This window comes from Castor canadensis, chromosome 12, assembly GCF_047511655.1.
Source record: "Castor canadensis chromosome 12, mCasCan1.hap1v2, whole genome shotgun sequence".
Taxonomy (NCBI): domain Eukaryota; kingdom Metazoa; phylum Chordata; class Mammalia; order Rodentia; family Castoridae; genus Castor; species Castor canadensis.
The window spans coordinates 109,730,919-109,748,970 of record NC_133397.1 but is presented as its reverse complement, the minus strand read 5'-3'; the positions used below and the strand labels follow the sequence as shown (position 1 = coordinate 109,748,970).

The 18,052-nt window shown below is 39.9% G+C and overlaps 1 protein-coding gene across 6 annotated transcripts in view; it reads right to left on the bottom strand.

Moving 5' to 3' along the window:
* Phtf1 (putative homeodomain transcription factor 1) overlaps window positions 1-18,052 on the bottom strand; it is a 39,208-nt gene that overhangs the window by 16,468 nt on the left and 4,688 nt on the right. For all 6 annotated transcript variants that reach the window (XR_002212551.2, XM_020166354.2, XM_074050721.1 and 3 more), the window contains 8 exons: window positions 11,066-11,135; window positions 10,489-10,647; window positions 6,665-6,821; window positions 5,376-5,510; window positions 4,107-4,266; window positions 3,077-3,250; window positions 2,877-2,966; window positions 1,721-1,942 (listed from right to left, as the gene is read on the bottom strand). Coding sequence is in view for 5 of the 6 variants with exons in the window: in XM_020166354.2 (XP_020021943.2) it covers window positions 1,721-1,942; window positions 2,877-2,966; window positions 3,077-3,250; window positions 4,107-4,266; window positions 5,376-5,510; window positions 6,665-6,821; window positions 10,489-10,647; window positions 11,066-11,135 (1,167 nt within the window). In the remaining variant the exon portion in view is untranslated. The remainder of the gene's footprint in view (window positions 1-1,720; window positions 1,943-2,876; window positions 2,967-3,076; window positions 3,251-4,106; window positions 4,267-5,375; window positions 5,511-6,664; window positions 6,822-10,488; window positions 10,648-11,065; window positions 11,136-18,052) is intronic.

The following is an 18,052-nucleotide window of genomic DNA, read 5'->3' as shown; positions in this document are numbered from 1 at the left end:
CACTGTGGCTATGTGAGGAAAATGAAAGGGGGGCAGCAGCTATAATGAACCAGATGACAGTGATGAGAGATGATGAAGGTGTGCACCGAGCGAGTGGACAGTGAAGACACAGATGCAGATACTCAGATATGAAGAGTGGAAACAGTGGGGGCAAGAATGACTCTAAGATTTCTGCTTTGGGTGATGAGTGATGGCACCCAGAAACATGGAGAATCACAAGAGAAACAGGCTGAGACAGGGGTTGGAGATAATGAGTCCATTTGACATGATCAGTTTACCTTGCACAACTACTTTAGATGTGCCTTAAAACTACACTGTAAATCCGGAAGTGCCAAGGAAGTCAGCGTATCATGTCGCTATGTACAACTACCCAAGATAAACTTTGATAGCAAAATTGGAGAAAGTGGCACAAAACTTTAATAAGAAAATGTATATTGTTTCTCGCTAGTTTTTTTATTTTTTGTATATTTAATGAAGTGATTGTGTGTGTGTGTGTGTGTGTGTGTGTGTGTGTGTACACACTGGGGTTTGAGCTCAGAGCCTTACACCCTTGCTAGGCAGGTAGTCCACCACCTGAGCCACTCCACCAGCCCTTTTTTGTGAGGGTTTTTTTTCGAGATAGGGTCTCACAAACTATTTACTGGGGCTGGCCTTTAACTGCAATCCTCCTAGTATCTGCCTTCTGAGTAGCTAGGATTACTGGCATGAGCCATAGGCACCTGTCATGAAGTGACTTTTTTTTATTTTCATGAATATGTGTAACCTAAATCAATGATATCTCAGAATCAAGAAAATTCAATAATTAAATATATGTCCATTACCCACTACTATTTATAAAGCAATATGGAACTATTTAGGCTAAAGAATAAAAACCTATCATCCAAAAGGCTAACATTAGGTTCTTTTTTATTGTACTGGTAAGGATTGAATCCAGGCCTTGCTCACATTAGGTAAGCGCTCTGCCACTGAGTCACATCCCCAGCCTGGAACCATTGATATGAGAACCCTTTCCTAAATGGTCAGTCCATCCAGCAGTGGCACAAGCCGTCTCAGGACACCACTGTCTTCCAGCTCCAGACATGTTAAGTAGAAGCTCACTGACTGACTGATGAGCCACTAATAGCAGCGTTAACAATTACTGGGTGCTTACTCTTGCCAGGTACTGTGTCAACACTTTGTATTATTTCAACAGCTAGTTCACAATACTCCTAGCAAGTAGGAACTACTTTTACCACATGACAGATGGTTAAAAAAAAAAAATCTACAAATGTAGAATGAATGCATACATTGGTTAAAAGGTTAAAATACCTCCTAAGGAATCTCCAATTCTAGGCTATCTGGTTATGATACTGAAACATGAAACTAACAATATCACTTGACTAATGCATTAGAGGAGCAAGCAATGGCATTTTATGCTTATGAAAATATAAGGCAGATCTACCAAAGAACCCCGCTCATATAAAATGAACATTAAAGATCACTCTAAGGAAAATAATGAGAAAAAGTATTAGGAAGAAAAATTTAGGTCAAGGCAGCTCTAGACTATTCTCTTTAAGTTCTCATCCCATCATCAATTACAAGCTGTGCTCAATTTCTTCATCTCCAAATTGAGGACAACAATACATGTTGGCTAACATCACTGGAAGTTAAATGAGAAGTGACAGTACCTGACACATGGCAAACATCAGTATCAGCTATTATGATCATCACTTTTACACACCTGCTGAAAAACATCTTCTTTGGGATCGCGTTTGGTCCCTGAGTGAACGGTATTCACATGGGCCCCCTCACTATCACTGGTGACAGATGACCGGCACTCGGGGCCATGTAGCAAGTCATCCCATAACATATCCTCTGTCTCGGAGTCATGGCGGGTGCTTTCTGAATCTCTTCTTGACAAGTTAAGGCTTCGAGAGCCACCACTCACACCAGATCTAGAACCCTTTACAGGAAAAAATACATACATTTTTTTCATATCTCTAAAAACAGCTTTATGTGAAATAAAATTGAAACAAGTTATTGATGGCCAGGCTAGTCAGCTTTTATACATTGATCATTATGTTCTCATTTGTTCTCAAGACTTCAAATAATAACACATTTCAATATTCAAATGTTAAACCCTGACGCCGCTAGCAAGCAGGACTTTAAAAGCACTCTCTCTAAGAAGTCATTCCCAAGTCATGGGATTGTTCAGCTCAGGTGTCTGGGATGGGAGTGACTCCTAGAAGTTCACATAGAGGACCTGCCCAGCATTGGACACCTGGAGTGTCCTCTCCTCTCCATGCTGGGAGCTTGACTGGAGAGCTGCTTGTGTCCAGGACCAGGCCCATTATGCTATAGAATAACCAGGGACGGAAGAGCACAGTCAGGGCAGTGTGGCTGCAGTACAAACCTAAGGATCAAAGCTTCTCCACGACCCCAACTGCCTTATCAATGGAACAAAACACAAGTCGCACCCCATCCGCTGGCTCGCCTCTGAATGGGCACAGTCATATATGCCCATATTTGGCATATATATATAGAAACTCACAATGGGAGTTTCTACTGCTCCTGTCTTTCAGAGATCCCTCCTCAGAAGTCTCTTCAGCAGTGCCAACCCCACTTATGATAAAACTCTGTTTCCAAGTGAGTATTAAGTAACCTACATTTAGGGATTGACTAACCTCTTTGTAAACGTCATCTATGACACTTTCGAATGAAAAAGAGTTCATTCTCTTTTTAGTGGGGTGAGTAGTCATCTAAAAGCTGCTAGATAAATAAATAGAAAGGAAAGGTAGGCAAATACACACACTACCTTAGGGCAACCAAGAAAAAAGGAATGCGTAAAGTACTCAAGAATACACATGGAACAATGGTCTCACAAAAGAATGCTTTACCTGGCTGAAGGCTGCAGATTCAAATTCTGATTCAGCCAGACTATCTGAATCCCGTACTATATGAGACCACCGCGTAGCAGGTTTCTTTACCTGCCAAAAATCAAATCAACAAATAACAAGAAAATATGGTAACTACCTTGTTACTATTCCTTAGTTTAGGAATTAACTCCTGTATTTTTAAAGGCTAAAATAAAAGTTACCTGAGAGTTTAGGTGCCTTGAAAGAATAGATTTTCTATTCTTAACTTCACAACCATTGTCACTTGAAGCCCCTTCCACACTCCTACGTAACAGTATCATCTGTGTCCGAGCTTCACCATCCTCCTCACTGGAGAGATCATCGGAAACCCCATTACCCGACCGTCTGTATGGCTCCTGTAAGACCAGCAATGCCATCCCAAGGGGTCAGCCCAAAGCACGCAAGTAAGTTAGTCACACAGGTAAAAGCAGTCATGAAAACTACGAAGCAAAAAAAATGACCCAACCAAAACTGAACAAATCTACATATTACTTGATCTCGATATGAAGAAAGATTTCAAAATTAAGAAAAATACAAACCTAAGTGATGACACAGTTTAAGCCATAGTTAAAACACAGGCTCAACTCAAACTCTAGGCCTGATCACAGTTCTACTTGCTAGCTATGCAACTTGGACAAGTTACTAAATCCCTCTGGGACTCAGTTTCCTTATCTGAAAGCAAATGATACTAAAATCACCTGTCTCATAGGATTGTTGAGAACAAGGAAGTAAATTTGTAGAAGTGAAGTACACAGAACATTACCATAGTAGTGACTCAATAAATATTAGACTAAATGTCACAGTCTAACAAATAAGAAAACATTTCAAGACTATAAGCAAAAAATATATGGTTAGTTTTAGACACAGCGCAGATCACCTCCAATTAAACCTAGAAAATAATTTCCCCAGCCTTCCATATGATCACTGGCTCTCTGGAATACGACAGTGCCCCTTGCAGCAATCAGCTCATTCAATCTATCACCCACTGTGAGGGCTGGTTCAGTAGCAAAATTAATGTACGTTCTTGTCCTAGAAATGTAAAAATAGGTCCCAGGCTCCTTGTGATATTTTCTTCTCCATGACCCATGATTTACTATCTATTTTGTATCTCTAGCAGAGTCTAAGAATAGGAAAATTTTACAGGCAACAACAAAAAAAAAGATTTTGTTAAAAAAAAAAAAAAAAAAGATTATTAGACCATCTGAATCTTACCCTGTGGCACTTTTCTCCATCCGAAACTTTTGCTTTCTCTCTTGTTTGGCACATCCTGACCTCTGGCCGACCTTGTCTCTTCTTAATAATCGGATGGAGACTATTGGTGTCCTTGTCAGTTTCAGTCCCTTTGTTAGACACTAACTTTACCTTTTTAATCCTATTTTTAAAAAAGGGAAAAAAAGTTTACTAACTACTTTTCTCAGAGTAACATCTTCCATGAGATCACTTTTTGCTGAGGAGTACGATACATTATGCTGGAAATTCAGAAATTCTATTTTCCAAGCCTCTAGTTTGCTGAGAGTCTAGGACAGACTATTTACTCAGAAACTCAAGAATATGAATCTATTCCTGTCAATTAATTGAGAGGCATGGATATTTTAGTTTTACAAAGAAGTCAGTTCAGTGTCCTCTCTATCACAGTGCCACTTTACAGAATACCTGCCTCTCCTCTGTCCCTCTTCATAAATACTACCCTTGCTTCACAGTTCCTGCTGACTATGGACCCCAGAGAGATCACTCACTCTCCTGCTGAGCCATGTGGGAGGGAGTCATGTGCTAAGCCACATGTCAGCTCACAACCATCAATAATACTTCTGCTTTGCTGTGGCTGTACGGTATCTGCTACTCTCCCTCTGACTAGAGAACAAGGATGCAGGTGCCAGCACAGCCCTGACTCAAAGCTCTAACACTCCAAATAAGGAGGATAAATACATCTTTAAAGCAGTGTGTGAACACACTCCATCTCTGAAAAAGTAACTGCAAAAGAACTTTATTTTTAAGTCACCATCATTAACATGGGGAAAGTAACCACTCCTTTGAATCCTTTGACTGTTACTGTCATGATCCATGTGCCTTTCTGTCCTCCAGCCCATCAACACCAGGCTCTGTGTCACACCCGTTTCTAAAAAGGCACCAGCTTTCCCACCAGAATACACCTGTGATCTTTTAAAAATTCTTTCTCTCAAATGTTGGCTGATACAGCTGAAAATATCCTTTCGGGGTATTTATGCTTTTGTACTCTTATGGTGCAAAAACCATTAAAATCACACAGAATGAACCTTCATGGTAGATGACTGGGCTTCTGTGTAATGTGAAACACAGCAGAGATAGCATTTTGAGTAAGCACATCCTTCCAGAACCCTTAAAAACAACAGAGTAATGATAACATGCTTCAGCGACTTACTCCTAGGGCCTGATTATATTATACACCTTGTGAACACTAATGCGAATACACCACCAAGTAAAGTTCCAATGTAAGACACCCACCTGTTGCCAAAGAGAGTGCCCCAAAAACTACCAATATTGGGGGCAGGTTCCAAAGTTTCTACTCCTCTGACTTTATCAGAGGAATTATTTCCATTTTCTCGGCTCCCATCACCATTCACAGTTTTTCGTAATTTTCTACCAAAAAAAAAATAAAATAAATCAATAATTTCAGATTATTCAAGACCTTTTCTATATCTGCCTGTAATATCCCTATAGGAAATTATACTAACAGATTATTCCCTGAAATCAAGAGTGGCTAACTTCATATACTGAGGATAAATTATATATGAGCACAGCTGATTTAAGACAACACAAGTACAGCAAACTGCTATACTATCATTTTGTTCAGTCAAGAACAAAGGAATAGCACTGTTACCCAGAAACAGTACTGGAAAAAGAGCTTCACTTCTATGACCATGAGTCTTTTCAGGCACACTCAACACCACTAGCAGGAAGAGCTACATTTCTTTGAATATGGACATTAGACATCTACTCCTCGGCAACTCAGAGTAATTATACCTGCTCGTTCTTATTGTATTCTGTATCTGCCAATGATACAGCCTATGAATCCCAAAGACACACAGCACTACTTGATTTCCTTAGAAAATATCAAAACAATTTAACTGAATTTACAAGGCATATTCTTCCTGAAAAACATAAGTTCTGAAAATAACATTCAAAAATAAGAATGTTGAGACCAGGCGCGGGTAGCTCACACCTGTAATCCTAGGTACTCAGGAGGCAAAGATCAGGAGGATGGGGGTTCAAAGCCAATTTCAGGTAAATAGTTCTGAAGACCCCATCTCAAAAAAAAAAAAAAAATCACAAAAATGTGCTGGCAGAGTGTCTCAAGTGGTAGAGTACCTGCCTGGCAAGCATGAGGCCGAGTTCAAATCACAAATATATATATATATATATATACACACACACACACACATATACATACATACACTGAACCTAGGGCTTCATGCATGCGAGGCAAACACTCTACCACTGACCTATACCCCCAGGCTGAGAATGCTTTTTCAAAACCATTATTTAAAATAAATTTTAACAAAAATATAGTACAAAAATTTACCATTTAAATAACTGCACTGAATGACAAATACCACCCAAGACTGCAAGTTAATCAGGTTCCTTAGCATTAAGAGAAAAGTAAAAAGTATTTACTTTTAATTCAAGTAAAATATACATAAAAGAGGAATATTTTTAAACACTTTCATCAAAGATTTTATAAATCTCTCTACTACATCTCCGAGAAAACCCACACTTAGTCAAACTTCTCCTACCTTCTCCTCCGGTTCCCGTTGTTTCCCAATGGCCTTGTTATCTGAGTGGACACGATCTGACAGTGGACAGTTCCCATGAGTAGCATAAGGCACAAGGGTCCAAGAACTTCACTTATGTTCACAATGGGCATCATAAGATACAACACAAGTGCTATGACTGCGAAGAAAACGATTTAAGATGTAAAGCATTGCAGTTCTCCTTTAAAATTCATTCTAGTCACTACATGAATAGTTTGTATAAGCTCTAAAATCAAAGTAATTTCCTAGAATAGCATCCACTTGCACACTAACTGAGTGAAAACTGAAGCCACAGATTGCCAAGTAAATAAGAACTAGCAGATTAAAAGTACTTACCTTTCTGGTAGTGTAATAATTTAAGTATTCCAAGAAGGCTTCCCCACAAAGTAACTAGATCTGCATTTTGGAAGTATTGTTCTGCTAAAGGAAGAGCAATTTCCAAGGCCCAAGGTTACACAGAAAGCATCTAGCAGCAACTCTGGAATCTGAACACAGACATTCAGCCTCCAGAGTCCCCCCCTCTTAAGTACCATGTCAGACTGTCTTTTTGCATACGTGTGTGAAATGTCCAAAGAAATAAATGATGAAAACAGACAGCATAATATGAAAAATCATCTCCAAAACTATGAAAAATCATCTCTAAAACTTTCCACTTTACAATTTAAAGATGAGTTCTTTCAGACTTTAAGGTAATGATAATTCTTGTTCTATATAAACTGTTTCCGTGTGGGGAGAGAAAAAGAGCTAGTGTTAACTCAACATATCAAGATCCTCCTTGATAGTGAATTTTCAGCAACTTTTGCTCAAGGCTGAATTCCATGGAAAATGGACACCATGATGTAACAATGACAATATCACTTGAGCTGCAGACCTTGCTGACATGTACATACACATAAATTCACCACTGAAAAGCAAGCATGGAGACAGGAAGTTTGTCTATTTTGTTCACTGATGCACCCAGATCAGTTTCTGGCACATGGGAGGCACACAGTGCTTGATGAATGACTGGAGCACAGTATTATCAAAGTGAACTAGACAATATGCAAAAGAATTCACCAACACTATGAAAGCTTATAGTAGAAATGCAAGGATAGTTTACGAGCAGGAAATCTACCCAAACCACAGCAGGTGATTAGGCTCTGCCCTTCTGAGTGAGGCTAGAACCCTTAGAGAAGAGACTGCGGAGGTCTCCCTTGCCTCTTTGGCCGCAGGAAGACGTGTCAAGAAGGCTGCCATCTTTAAATGCAGGTCTGGTGCATTACCTTGAACCCCCCAGTCCCCAGAATTGCGAGGAATAAATTTCTGTTATTTCTAAGTCTCGCAGTCCATGGCACTTTTGTTAATGGAGTAAGAAAGAGGGTACTAAAGATGAGGGTGCTGTAACAAACACCTAAAAATGTGTAAGTAGTCTTAGAACTGGTAATGAATGGGTAGGGGCTGGAAGAGATTTGAGGAGCAAGCTATAAAGCCTGGATTTCACAGGCAGATTTGTAAAGGAGCTGTGGTAGGGTCAGAGGGAAGAGAGAGCGCTGTAGGGAAAGCCTCGATCTTCTGGAAGAATTCCTGAGTAACCAGGAATGTTGGTAGAAACACAGGTCAAAGTCACCCTGGTGAGGGCTCAGACTGAAATGAGAAATAACATGCTATTGGAAATTGGGGGAAGGTGGCCCTCACTGGAGTAGTAACTTTATTCAGCTGTAATCATGCTCTCTCTAGTATTTTGTGGAAGGCAGAATTTCCCAGTGCTTTGTCCTTGGGCTTCCCACCTTCAACATAATCAGCAATAAACCTATGTGGTTTATAAGCTTCCCAGTCTGTGGTATTTTGTTACTGGGACAATTATGTAAATCATGGTATTCTTGTATAATAAAATATTAAGCAGCTACAAAAAGGTGTTTGTGGTAAATCCACGTGGCAGTAAATGAGGGTATATTCATTTGATAGATTACTACATAGTCATTAAAATGACAGCTATGAAGACAATTAAAACCAAATGCAATAAATCCAGTTCCTTACCAACACTACTGTAAGTATACCTGTGGCTAGGCAGCTGCTGTTTTGAGCAGCAGGGTCACTCCCATCATCATAGAAATCCTACTGCAAGGTCTCACATCTTTTAAAAAATTAAACCTATAGATTTGCAACTCAAGCATTTATTTTTTATTCAATAACTTAAAAAAATTTTAACTGACAAATAAAAAACAAAATTTCCCATAATTCCTTCACTTTAACCCAGCCTTCTCTTTGTTCTAGCTCATGACTTTGAGCAGGGGTAACCACAGTGTATACAACCCACTTTCTACAAGTTTCCCTGGCAGGTGACAGGAAAGAGAAAATGCTGGGTTCCCACATGCGGTGAGAAGAGAAAAACACCAATGGATGCCAAAATAAAGACCTACTCATGTGACAGTGACTGGAGAGTGGCAGGAATGCACAGACAGGGATGGCCTCTCTATGAAAGTTACATTTGAGCTGGGATCTAAAGATGATTAAAAAAAAAAAAAAAGAAAAAGGCCAGCTACCCGGAAAGCCTTAAAATGATTCAAACGGAAACAAAAGTTCTGTGTGAGGAACAGAAAGCAAGCGTTGCCCTAGATGAGCAAGTGGGAGGTGGAGGAAGAGGCTAAAGAATGACGGCTGGCAGGGGAGAGGAACAAAGCATGTGAACATCCAGGGCCATGGTAAGAACTCAGTACTTTTATTCTAAGGCCAATAGGAAGTCAGTACAGGGTTTCAAGAAGGAAATGTTAGGGTTCCCACTTTAAAAGATTTCTCTAATTGCTATCAGAAGAATGGGGGTAGAGACAAGGCTCAGAGCAGATGTTACTGCAGCGGCCATGGCAGAGAGGCCAGTGCTGTGGACTGTGGTAAAGGTGGCAGAGACCAAGCTCAGCAGTCGAGGCAGGCTGTGGAGGCAGAGCTTCCAGGCTTGGGGGCAGAGTGGATGTGAGAGCAGATGCAGCACAGAGTAGGAACACATCATTTTTTGCCTGAAAATAGGGAAGTGGATGGTATAATTTAATGAAATGGAGGAGACTTAACGAGGAACAAGTGTGCACCCAAAAACATCAAGATATAATTTTTGATATAATTAAGATCAAGATACCTATTAATCTCCCAATGGAAATGTCAAGCAGGCAGATTTACAAGCCTGAAGTTCAGCAGAGGAACCTGGCCTGAAGACACAAATACAGAAGCTAGCAGCACATCAATCATACTTAAAGGATTGGCACTTGCTAAAAGTACCTAGAGAACAGAAGAGAACATAGAATCCATTCTTGAGCAAGGAATCCACTACCCAAAGGTCAGGCAGAAGGAAAGACTGAGAACCTGGCCAGTGAGACAGATGGACAGAAATCCAGAGAGGAGCAAGATGGATGGTCACATTTGCTCTCTCAGAATAAGTAATTTTGGATGTAAGGGAGATCTGGCTGAGACATCTGTCACCCCATTGATCACCAGTGTTGATTCAGCTGATCTGGCTGGCTAGGTGGGTGTCCCCTTCTTCCCTCACTGTGCTCCATGTGCGTCCCTCCCAAAGCTGCGTGCTCGGTTGAAGAGGACGACCATTCCCAATAGAGGAGGACCCTTCTTTGGTCAAGGGTATACGAATAGCTTCGCTCCCCTGCTAGAACCTCCAAACAAGCTCTCAGAGTAAGTAATTTTAAGATCATCCCCAAATGGTACATGTCCCTTCATTTCTTTGTACTTTAAGCCACTAATTGAAAAAGTAAAGATAAGAATAGTAAGTCTTCATTATTTAAAAGCAAAAAGAAACATCACAGTTTATTCCAACTTCCAATTACCTTGCATGAGGTAAAGCAGTAGCAGCCAAACAAAGATTCGTAGAGAGGTAACCTGGATCCACCAATTACTGAACAGTGGAAAGAAGACAACTCGAACAAGCCCCTTCCGGGTCAGAGACGTCCATGGAATCTCAGGCTTGGCTTTGGCGAACGTTGAGCCTTTCAGCACCAACAAAGCAAAACAAGAAGCACTTACTCACGTTATACTGACAGGCAGTGTAGCACTGCGTGGAAAACAGGCAGGGAACAATAATCAGCAAGACCTTACTCGGCAGGGCCGCTTAGCTGGCCTGGCCTCAGTCATAGGGCGGGCCAGGCCCCTCTGTACGCTCAACAATACGTTTTTCTTAGTGACACAACAAAAAGTTTCCAAGTTCTACACTGTATCATGTAAGCAGTACAAGCACACAGCACTAAGGCCAAGGGGAAATATACTGAAGTCTGAATGATGAGAGGAGGATGTCACATTTGGAAATTAAAGTACACCTGCACCTGGGGAAAGACCTAAAAATAATCTACTATAGCACTACTGCGAAATCACTGTGTGCCTAAGAAACAAACTGATTTTAACACTCACCTCTGATTAAGTCAACATCAATCAAATCTGGCTTTATGTGACCCATCTTTTTTGGTTTGTTTTTGAAGCCCTAGAATAAAACAAAACAAGAACAGAAACAAAGAAAAAGAAGTTCTTTTAAATACAAAACATAAACTTGTATTTTTTTTTTCCCCTTTGAGACAGGATCCCATAATGTAGCCCAAGCTAGCCTGAAACTCAATATCCTCCTGCTTTAGCCTCCCAAGTGCTGGGATTATAGGTATGTACCACCACACCTGGCCTAAATTTATGTTCTTTTCTCAGTATGTGACTCCCTTTTACTAGGGGCATTTTTATGCTAATACTCCTTAAAAGAACTTGTCATTATTTTGCTTTGTTTGATTTTAGTCTTCCCAGTAAATACAAACACTTTATCACTTTTGAAATAACTCAAAGCCAAAACAGTAAGTGAAACAGCCCCATGAGTGACCTCCTCCTCCCAATTTCACTCCTCAGAAGTAAATAACTTTCCTCTTTTTAACTATTTTCTTTTTTTCTTCCATACTTCTAAAAATTTGCTACTTTACTGATTTTAGAAATTATCTACTGACTCCTATAGTATCTGAGAATATAGTTCTTCCACCATTAATCCTCAAAATATAAAAAAATTTTGGTAAATCAAGCGCAAAGCCCTGAGTTCAAACCCCAGGAATGCCAAAAGAAAGTCTGAAAAATTTTTGGTAGATCAGTCAGGTGCCAGTGGCTCATGTCTGTAATTCAAGGTACTCAGGAGGCAGAGATCAGAAGTACAGTTTGAAGGCAGCCCTGAAACCAGCCCAGGGCAAATAGTTCACAAGACTCTATCTCCAAAACACCCAACACAAAAGGGTTGGAAGAGTGACTCAAGTGGTAGAGCACCTGCCTAGCAAGCATGAGGCCCTGAGTTCAAACCCCCCAAACTGCCAAAATACAAATTTTGGCGAATCAGCAATCGTTAAGTAAGCTATGATCACTGTAGTATGTCTTAAGAGCTGTATTTTAAATTCTTCCATTTACTCAGAAATCAGTCAAAATACCATTTTCCCAAATTTGAAAAATTGCTAGAAAATTACCCAAATTTGAATAAGTACTAGAATCTCCTTTCCCAAACTCCTGGAGTCCATCTGGGAGCGCCCTGTCTCCCTGGAGGCTGTGGGCTGGTGGCTCTGTGGCAGCTGCAGGGTGCACTCCTGGTCTTCTCTCTACCCACCCCTCTCTGGGGTGAAGCCCTTTCTCCTGTCCACCCCGTGTCCTCTTGGAGCACACCCTTAAGCGGCTTGCAGAGAAGTCACAGAAGGTAAGTTTTTGAGTCCTGGCATGTCCGAATTGAGTTTTACCCTCATACCTGACTGGGAGTTAACAGTAGGTGTAGAAATCTCGGTTGTAAATCATTTTCCCTCAGGAATGAAGATACTGATCAACATATTTCCTCAATGTCTAGAGTAGTAACTTACTGTAACCTTTAGTTTTTATATTAATTTTGATGGTTAAATTTCTAATTTTAGAAACTTGATTAAAAATTACCACGTACAAGTACTGGTTGAATGTGAAATTAAGATTCATCTTTAAATGTTTAATTTATTAATAATAGTAAAACACTGAGGAAATATGTTGATCTTTAGCTCTATTTAAATAGATATAGTCAAACAATTTCAAGTGATTCCTATGTTTCTAGTCAACTCAACTATAAGCTGCAGATTTTACAATACCCTAAGACACTAAATGATAAATTATAACCATTACAATAAAAATTAAGTCTTAACAAGTCAAATTTTAAAAATAAGGTAGTTTAAGGAAAAAAAATGACACTTTGAAGAAATGTACACTAATTTTTGATATATGCATACTTTTCATGAAAATAACAATTATACTACATTTAAAATAAGAAACTAAAGTTTAAAAAGTAAGCACATTATATGTTTATGAAAATAGCATAATGATATTCACTATAAACTATTAAAAAGAGGGGGAAGAAGTAGGGATAAGAGACAGGGCAAATGTGATAAGCTACACCAATATGCTTTATGTAAACTGTCACAGTGACCCCTCTAACTCATGCTGATAAAAGGTTTTAAATAGTAAAGAGTAAGAATGTTACTCTGTGTGTTTGGACAGACACAGGCTAGGCTTTGCAGACATTTGCTTTAGCATGATCCCACTCAAGGAGCCTGAAGTGCCTTTGCTTTAGAATCAAAATGACTTTTCTATTTTCCTTGCTTTCTATGTTTCTCACCTATGCTACAAAATTAGGATTAGCCTTAGCAAGAATTAATTATGCAAACCTCCTTCACTACCAGAGATGTGTTAATTTGTTCACTCAGTCAACAATACCCAACATGCATCTTCCATGTGCCAGATACTCTACTGGAGCTACAGGTGAAGTAATACAGAAGTCAAAATATAGCTCTCTCAAAGAATGTACCATATTGAAGGGAAGACAAACAATAAAGCCAAATGCACAAGGGTTTCTCGGAAAAAGGTCCCTTGGTCCTCCCCTGTCACTGTTCTTTGCTGAAAGGACAGAAGTCATTAATAAATGCATGAGCACTGCTCTAATGGAGACAAGAAAGGTTACCAGACACATTTATAGATGCTGCACTGAGGGGAAAGAAGAAACACATGCCATCTTTTTGTTTGCACCTTTCTGTCACATCCTACACGTTGTGCAGCAGACATTAGATGACAGGCACTGACGGGGGCACTATTCAAGCACTTGCATTAACTTGTTTGACCCCTTCAGTGCTCACAGTGTCCCAAGATTCATACCTAAGAGATTCCAACCCAGTCACTCCCACCCCAAAGCATATGCTCCTCACCACCGCACTACCTGCCTCTCAATACATGGAAACAACTGCGTCCTCACCAGTGCAGAAGAGGTTTTGTTTGACACTGCTTGAAAGGTTTAGAGGGACTAAACCCTAGCAGGCAAAGGCTGCAGGAAGCAGGCCAGTCTTCATTAGCTGCCGCACTGGCTGCCCAGCAGCCTCTGCAGAGGCAAGATGTGTGCTGTCTCAGCCTGCCCACCACCTATCACTCCATAACCGCCATACCATCAGGAGCACCAAACGAAGTTCTGACCTCTTACAGGAGGGACAAAACCACTGCAGACATCGACACGGTACCGCTGGACTTGAATTTAACAGGGAATGAACAAAACAACTGAAACCCTGTAACACCTATTTCCTACAATACTGAATTTTTCATTTCATTGCTACTAAAAGAACTGAACTTCTACAGAATTTGGCACAAAAGAAAGTCACCTCCAACTTAGGGCACACTACTATTTGAGTATCAAATGTCCTCCGTGGGCTCATGTGTTGAACACTTGTTCCTCAGCTGGTGGTGCCGTTTTAGGAGGCTCTGGAAAGCTTAGGAGGTGGGGCCTAGCTGCAGGAAGTAGGCCATGGGGGCCTGAGAAGGATATACCTGGTCCCCAGTCCCTTCCTCGTCTCTCTGTGAAGCCAACAACCTCTTCCTCTACATAAGCCTGCTGCCATGACACTCTGCCTCACTGTAGCCCAGAAACACAGAGCCAGGTGACCTTGGACTGAAAAAAGGAATAAACCATTCCTTTTTAAGTTGTTTTCTCAGGCATTTTGTCACAGTGATGATAAAAGTAAATAGCACAGGGCATCTGATGAATGGTTACAAGACAAGTACAGTCCTGTGAGAACATGTGTAAAGGGAATCCAACTCGTACTTTAGATGAGAAAGAAAGATTTCCAAAGAAAAATACTGCATCTGAGACCTGAATGATATATGAGAATTTGCATCACACCTGAAATCCCAGCTTCTTGGGAGGAGAAAAAAATGGGAATAGGGGAAATGTGGTTCAAAACCAGCTGGGACAAAGTTAGTGAGACCCTATCTCAAAGAACAAGCAGGGCATGGTGCTAGGCATATGTTGTTGGTAGTGTCTTTTGTTCTGATTTTTGTTGTTGCTTTAGTTATTTTTCAGATAGGGTATCCCATTTTCTTTCCTGGAGCTAGTCTCAGATTGTGATTCTCCTAATGCACCTCTCATGTAGCTGGAATGGCAGGCATGTGCCACCATGCCTGGCTTGTTGGTTATCACAGGGTCTCACTAACTTTGTGCCTGGGCTGGCCTCAAACTGAAATCCTCCCAATCTCCATCTCTCAAGTAGCTAAGATTACTGTCACATGCCACCACAGCCAGCCCACTCATGCCCATACTCACACGGTCACCTTTAATGAGGCTCATCTGCTATGTACACCACCCAGCTTATGAAATAAAGCATCATAAATGCAGCTGAGCACCTCCAAAATGTTCCTTTGTGCCTATTAGTCCATTTTTTCCTCAGTATAGTTAAATGCCCAAGTCTTTATAAAGAAAACATGTTTATTTTGGCCCACAATTCCAAAGGTGGGATGGCCTGCTTGATAGCAGTCTCAAGGCAGCATAGGGCATGACACAGAAAGAGACATGTACCCCATGGTCTCTCCCCATTCTTATAAAGTCACCGGGATTCAACTGTAGCAGTTGCACCCTTACAGCACTCAATCTAGTCCTAATCACCTCCCGAAGGCCTGACCTCTGAACATCACAGTTAGGTTCCATTTCTACTCTCTAAATACCTTACAAAGGGAGTTAAGTTTCAACACCTGCCACCTGGGGGGTACTCAGACCATGCAGCCTGTTTACAGTAAATGTTGCCATTTGTCACCGGCAGGCAACTGCTGATCTGTTTTCTGTCTTTATACAGCTGTAAGATCCATGTGAACAGAATCACACCATATGCCATCTTGTGTATCCAGGTCCTTTCACTAGGCATAATATTTTTGAGGTTCACTCATACTCTAGCAACATGTACTAACAGTTTTTATTGCTGAAACATATTCCATTGTATGACTATAACACATTTATTTATGCATTGTCCAGCTGATTGATGTTTGCATTTTACTTCTCTTGGGTAGGAATGGAAATCTGGGTTGAATGAGAAGGATATTCTTAACCTTTTTTCCCCCCTCAGTGCTGGGGACTGAATGAAGGGTTTTGTGTATGCTAGGTAAGCACTCTATCACTTGAGCTACATCCCAGCCCTTTTTTTTTTTTTTGGTGGAGGGGGGAATGTTTTTTCTTTTTAAGACAGGGTCTCCTGCCTGGGGAGTAGCTGGGACTATAGGTGTGTGCCATCACACCCAGCTATATTCAACTCTTTAAGAAAACATCACACTATTTTCCACTTTCCATGTCAACCAGCAGTAATGTGGAAGTTCTAGTTTCTCCATATACTTGGTATGGTAAGTCTTTTTTATTGTAGCCATTCTACTAGGAGAATAGTGATAGCTCATCATGACTTTACTTTTTAGCAGTACTGGGGTTTGAACTCACAGGCTCATGCTCTACCAACTGAGTCACATCTCCAGCTCCTCATCATGGTTTTAAATTGTACTTCTGTAATGACTTTATTCCATCATATATATATACATATATACATATAGATACGTATATACATATATATATACACATGTATATGTATATGTGTATACGTATATATATATGTTTATAATATAATGTAGTGCTGGTGGAGTAGCTCAAGTGATAGAGCGCCTAACTAGCAAGTGTGAGGCCCTGTGTTCAAACTCAGTGCTGCCAAAAAAAAAAAAAAAAACTCCATTATATATATGATTTTAAAATATTTTCTCCCAGCATGTACCCTTCCTTTTCTTCTTTCCCTCCTTCCCTTCTTCCTTTCCAGGCTTGCCTCAAACTCCTGGGTTCAAGCAATGTTCTTATCTCAGCCTCCTGAGTAGCTGGGACTACAGGTATGTGCCATTGTATCCAGCTGGTCTTTTATATTTTTAATGACAGATTTTTTTTTAATTACCTTTAATTTTGATTAAGTCCAATTAATTTTTTCTTGCACTACTGTGGATTGAACCCATGCCTTTGTGCATGCTAGGCAAGCATTCTACCACTGAAATACATCCCCACTCCTTTTTGAGTCGGGTCTTACTGCGTAGCCTAGGCTGACCTCAAACAAATGTCTCCTCCTCCAGGGTATGCACCACCATAATTTTTTACATAGATACACATCTAAGAAATCTCTGCCTATCCCAAGGTGACCAAGATCTCCTATATTTTTTTCTAGAAAATCCATAGTTTTTGTTTTTACACTTAAATCATCATTTTGAGTGACTTTTGTGTTTATGGTGTAAACACTGAAGTTCATTTTCACACACGAAGCTATCCAACTATTCCAGCACCATTTATTCAAAAGACCATCATTCATTAAATTTCTTGGCATCTTTGTAAAAAGTCAACTTAGCAAAAAGTAAGAATTTATTTCTAGATTTCCTGTTCTGTTCCATGAATCTATTACTCATGCCAGCATCTTCTATATTGACTACTGTAGCTTTATAACAAATTTTGAGATCTGCTAATGAAGTCTTCCAACTCTACTTTTTAAATTTGTTTTCAATATTCTACATCCTTTACGTTCCATGTAAATTTCAGAATTAACTTATTGATTTCTACCCAAAACAGAAAAGCTGGCTGGAATTTTGAAGAGATTATATGGTACAGTTACATTGCTTAGCTGCAATGTATAATCACATGAACTAGTCAGTCTAGACAGATCTTATTATACGCACATCTCAATATTGAATTTTCTAGATCATGTTTTATTTATATCTTTAATTTCTCTGAGCAATGTTTCACAGTTTTTAGTATATATATCTTATACTTTCTACGTCAAGCTTATACTTAAGTGTTTTTATTCTCTTTGATGCTATTGTGAATGGAATTTCTTTCTTAATTTCATTTGTGAATTACTACTCATAGCTAGTATATACAAATAGAACTCATTTTTGTATACTGATCTTGTATCTAGAGACTTTGCCAAACTCATCTGTTGGAAATTTTTTGTAGTTCCTTCAAACTTTCTAAATATAGGATTAGTTCATTTCTTTCCCATCTTGATGCTTTTTCTGTTTTTTACTTGCCTCCGGCACTGGCTAGGATAC